We start from the raw sequence: 5,335 nt of genomic DNA on the forward strand, positions 1-5,335 counted from the left end.
GACCACTAGGTCCTATATAAAGAGACCTTCAGATACAGTATTAGGGGACCACTACAGGTCTATAATGAAAGAGACTTCAGATACATATTAGGGACCCACTAAGGTCATATAAGAACTTCAGATACAGTTTAGGGGACCCTTAGGTCTACCCTAATACTGTATCTGAAGTCTCTTTATATAGACCTTAGTGGTCCCCTAATACTGGAGATCTGATATAGGCAGGCTGGAGGAACACATATTAATTTTAAAAAACCTTAGAAAGTGAAGGTTTCATGCCATGGGACCTTTAAGTCAAGGGATGTGTATGTGTGTGTGTGTGTGTGTGTGTCATATTGGTATTGATAACATGACATTATGTGTAACTGTAAACATATTCTTGTTTTAATGAGAAGGAAAAAGAAGAAAAGAAAAGTAAAAAGAGTGTAGGAGGAAAGGCCGACAGTGAGATTTCAAGGCTGATTAAAAGAGACTGAGTAACAGATGGATTTGACATTTAAGACTCAACACCCTATGCCATTAGTATTGCATTTAAACATTTGTTTGTTTGATGATCATCTTCTGTTAAGGTCAGAGACTAGTAAGTGAATTCAGTCAAAAACAAGCTTTGAAATGAAACATGTGATACATTCAAAGTGCTCTCTGCCATGCCTAGAGCAGCGAGCTGTACAAGTGAGGGAACACCTCGTCCAGCCACTGACCAATACCATCAGGGAATCAGGGTTATCTGTACAACGCCTGTGTGTACTTTGTGTGAGTGTCTGTGTTCTCACCTGCAATGTGCCACTATAGGCCCGGCATCAGGGGGGTTGAGGAACTTGACTTGTCGTATGAAGCCAAGCAGTCCGGTGGCGTAACAGGGAACGCCGTGGTCGGGCCAGCTGGTGAAGTGGAACTGACGCAGTTCACGGATCTCATGATGACCCTTCTGAAAAACACACACAGGATAGATGATGCACCTCCGTTGCATATCTTATATCCACAATATTACACTTCCGTGATTTCCGTGACATCATATCTTATAATGACGGCGATGCATGCATGGAACTCACTCATCTTTATCTTGGCCCTTTTGGAAGAGACTGACAAGAAGACATATGATGGTTCAGCAGCCTAATTAACAGCGGGGATTTCAGGAATCTAGGGGCCATTCTGCCTCTTTGGCTTTGGATGGAGAATAAATCGATCATGTGGATGTCAAGGAGGCACTTTGGACCACTTCTGGGAATGAGAGACCGGAAGACTTATCGTTGCTCATCTGCCTAATTTACAGCAGAGATTTGAGGAAACTGACGGCCATTTTGGCTCCACAAAAAAAGAGTAATTGAATTCACAAATCTCATGACGGCCCTTTTGGGAAAGACTTAACAGAGGGAAATGCCATGGTTCAGCTAAGCTGCCTATTTTACACAGATATTTTGGATTTTAAACAGTGATTTCAGCTCCTTCCTGTGTGTATTTTCAATTTTTACTTAAAGACATCAGAACCCTTTAAAATACTGTTTACCTAAAACTCAAACACTGGACGGAAATAGAGAATGGAATGTGCTTTTATTAAACAAATAACATTTTGGGAAAAGTATGATTTTATTATTTGCCAAAACACATTCTCTTCAACAGTAGAGATAAGGAAAGTTAGAGAACGAGATAGGAAATTAATTGGACTCCACACCAATTATTCACCCTCTTCTGCGAAAGAGACACAGGAGACATTTCAGTCCTTAACAATAGAGATTATATGAAAATGAGAGGGAAACAAGCCTCCATTGTGGCTGTCCACAAGATAGCATCTAGACATTTTAATGATGAACTTTCAAAAAAAACACAAAGGGCTGTTAAATGCTTTCCTGTCGAACAATAGGGATATTATTAGGAAACTAAAGATGACATTCCGATGCTTAACAGATAGCAGTTAAGGCTCACAGCACAGTGTCTCCCTGGGAAACAGACGTAAGGCCACTAAACTTTAGCAAACTTAGAAGATGGAGACGCAGAAGAGCTTCATGCTATCGTGTGTTGGTACCATTCTCCAGGGATGCTGACATTTCAAAAGAAATCATCGCTAAAGAAACAGTAAATTGTATCATCATTGTTACTGATGTTAGTTAGCACAATTCCAATGATTTCTTTGGAAATGTCAGCATCGCTGGAGATAGCACTAACACATGAGACAGGCCAGTGTGTCTGAAGTAGGAAGTGGCTGAAATGTAATCGTCGTGTTTTTATTTTAACAGAATGAGCTGCAGACAAATGACTGAAAAGTATTCATTTATTCACATAAAATAGTGCAAAGCAACTGATGTCTGGCTCTGGCTGTCTGGTCTAAGCACAGTGTGTTGCTAAGAAAAGAACATGCATTCCCTGACCGGATAAGGGAGACGTCATCAACTCTGTATTTTGATTGTATTTCACACATAATTAAGCTACTGTTTGATGCTTACGTTACACATTTTCTTTACTATTCTGGATTGTGGAAACAGTCTCCATGTGTTCACAAAACAGGGACTGTGATATAATTTCAGTGGTCTCTGTCTATTCTTGAAAATGAAATTATTCTAACAGCATCCCACTTCTGTTCAGTCTTTGTTGGGAGTAGGTAAGGACTACTAGCCAGTCAGGAGCAGAGTATGAGGGCCCTGACAGTACCTACGGTAAGCAAAGATACAGCCGTCAGTGAAAGCAGAGTATGAGGGCCCTGACAGTACCTAGGTAAGGACTATAGCCAGTCAGACAGCAGAGTAGTGAGGGCCTCGACAGAATAGGTAAGGACTACTAGCCAGTCAGAAGCAGAGTATGAGGGCCCTGACAGTACCTAGGTAGGACTACTAGCCAGTCAGAAAGCAGAGTATGAGGCCCTGGCAGTACCTAGGTAAGGAATCATAGCCAGTCAGAAGCAGAGTATGAGGGCCCTGACAGTACCTAGTAAGGACTATAGCAGTCAGAAGCAGAGTATGAGGGCCCTGACAGTACCTAGGTAAGGACTACTAGCCAGTCAGAAGCAGAGTATGAGGCCCTGACAGTACCAGGTAAGGATACTAGCCAGTCAGAAGCAGGATGAGGGCCCTGACAGTACCTAGGTAAGGACTACTAGCCAGTCAGAGCAGAGTATGAGGCCCTGACAGTACCATAGGTAAGGACTACTAGCCAGTCAGAAGCGAGTATGAGGCCCGGACAGTACCTAGGTAAGGACTACTAGCCAGTCAGAAGCAGAGTATGAGGGCCTGACGATACCTAGGTAAGGATACTAGACAGTCAGAAGCAGAGTATGAGCCCTGACAGTACCTAGGTAAGGACTACTAGCCAGTCAGAAGCAGGAGTATGAGGGCCCTGCAGTACTAGGGAAGGGACTACTAGCAGCATGTCCGAAGCAGAGTATGAGGTCGCCGCTGGTCCTTACCTAGTTAAGGATACTAGCCAGTAAGGGCACCCCGACCGCTGCCTACCCCCGACAGCCACGATAGGCATTTCCTGACAGTACCTAGGTAGGACTACTAGCCAGTCAGAAGCAGAGTATGAGGGCCTGACAGTACCTAGGTAAGGAATACTGCCAGTAAAGCAGAGTATGAGGGCCCTGACCGTACCTAGGTAAGGACTACTAGCCAGTCAGAAGCAGAGTATGAGGCGTGCTATGCTAACAGCTAGGAGAGCATTATAACGTTTGTCTCTGAAGTAAAGGCTGGACTACAACAGAGCAGTTTGCAGCAGTTTGTGAACAGTGTTTTCTCTTGGAGATGGTAAGGACTTTGGGCTTTTTCACTTTGTAAACCTATAACATGCACAAAAAAGATATATCACACAATAAAGTCGGTGTAAACACAATAAACAATAAACATCGGTGTAGTCTGACAATTTTACACCTGTCATTAGTAACTCTGTACTGACGCTTGTTGATGTCAGGTATATATTGTGTATATATTAGTGTATATATTAGTGTGTATATTTTTGTTTTTGTTGTTTTTGTATGTGTAAGCACAGTGTGAGCAACGATGCTCCAAAGACAAATTCCTTGTGTGTGTCCTCCTACCTGGCAAATAAAGCTGATTCGGATTCGGATAATTAAACCCCAGCAGCATTAAGGGCTGAGAGGTCTTGCTTCTAGTTTTCGACGCTGACGTCGAACAGTAAAAATGGAAACCACCATTCAATCAAAATAAAAATTCCCCTTATCTGGAAAAAAAAAGCATTTGACCCATGTCAACTTTGAGAATCCATAAGAACCAGGATCGAAAGGAACAATCGTAAATGGAATCAGAATTTTTAAAATCTAAAAGATGCAACCCTACTGAATTCTAAACTACATCTCTCTACACGGGATGTAGAAATATTCCAACTTTCTGACAGCTCCTGAATGCTTTCAGCGGTTTTTCAACACTACGTGCTTCTATTCAGTAAATGTGAGATACACAGAAAGAAAAAACACAATAGTGTGGGGAAAGATGAAGATATATGTGACAAAGAAAAAGGAGGAAGGGAAGGATAGGGGAGAAACACAGACACACTCAGACAGAAATGAGAGAGGCGTGGCGGCAGAGAGAAGAAAAATAAAACCCAGAAAACCACAAGGTGATTTGATAACTCGACTTCCCATTGATTTGGTCTCGAATGATGTTGAAATTACTCCGCCAAATCGATAAACGGCGGCCCAACCCAGCCGGGGCCTGAAATCCATGACTGGTTGGATGAAAAGAATCTAAAACAACAACATTAAGGTGCGTGGCATGTTGAAAATGGTGATGGGGATGAAGAGGCACTTTAAAGTCTCTTCACTGCGAAAGAAGAGAAAGATGTCTGCCGCAGTTATCACCTTATTTAAATGTCTTCTTGTCAAGATTCATTTGCAATGGATGAGAGACAAATTATATATATACTGCATATATACACACACAAATACAGTATATATACTGTGTATGTCTACATATAAATACAGTATACTGTATATATATATGCATTATATCTAACTTCTAGCAGGCGGCAGCTCCACTAGCTCTATAAAGAAGTCTGTCTCTAAGTCTATGGGGAAATGACAATACTTTGGCTTTGATTTATTACCTCAGAACACATTTTCATAACGACTTAATGGCCTCTTGCTAGTTGCTGCACTACAGCATGACATTCATTTAGTAATACATGGTCCATTTATTTGGAACTAGATGATAAAGCAGGGGATGCTTTAGAAGACCTGTCATTCAGGACAGAGGCTTAGCATGCTAACCATGACACGGTGGACATTCAAACTGACCTTAACTGGTTTTTGGGTTGTGTTTTGATCTCAAGCTTTGGCCATCTTATTGTGTTTTCACATATAATGGAACACTTGTTCATTGGAATATTTTGGTCG

At 41.8% G+C, this 5,335-nt stretch overlaps 1 protein-coding gene and 1 long non-coding RNA gene across 16 annotated transcripts in view; one reads left to right on the forward strand and one right to left on the reverse strand.

Moving 5' to 3' along the window:
• Window positions 1-5,335, reverse strand: part of ptprt (protein tyrosine phosphatase receptor type T) — a 385,704-nt gene that overhangs the window by 27,514 nt on the left and 352,855 nt on the right. For all 15 annotated transcript variants that reach the window (XR_004331615.1, XM_032513298.1, XM_032513297.1 and 12 more), the window contains one exon: window positions 771-925. Coding sequence is in view for 14 of the 15 variants with exons in the window: in XM_032513298.1 (XP_032369189.1) it covers window positions 771-925 (155 nt within the window). In the remaining variant the exon portion in view is untranslated. The remainder of the gene's footprint in view (window positions 1-770; window positions 926-5,335) is intronic.
• The window catches only part of LOC116687720 (uncharacterized), a 22,455-nt gene that overhangs the window by 6,241 nt on the left and 10,879 nt on the right, over window positions 1-5,335 (forward strand). The window lies entirely within an intron of this gene.

Source organism: Etheostoma spectabile, chromosome 4 (genome assembly GCF_008692095.1).
Source record: "Etheostoma spectabile isolate EspeVRDwgs_2016 chromosome 4, UIUC_Espe_1.0, whole genome shotgun sequence".
NCBI lineage: Eukaryota > Metazoa > Chordata > Actinopteri > Perciformes > Percidae > Etheostoma > Etheostoma spectabile.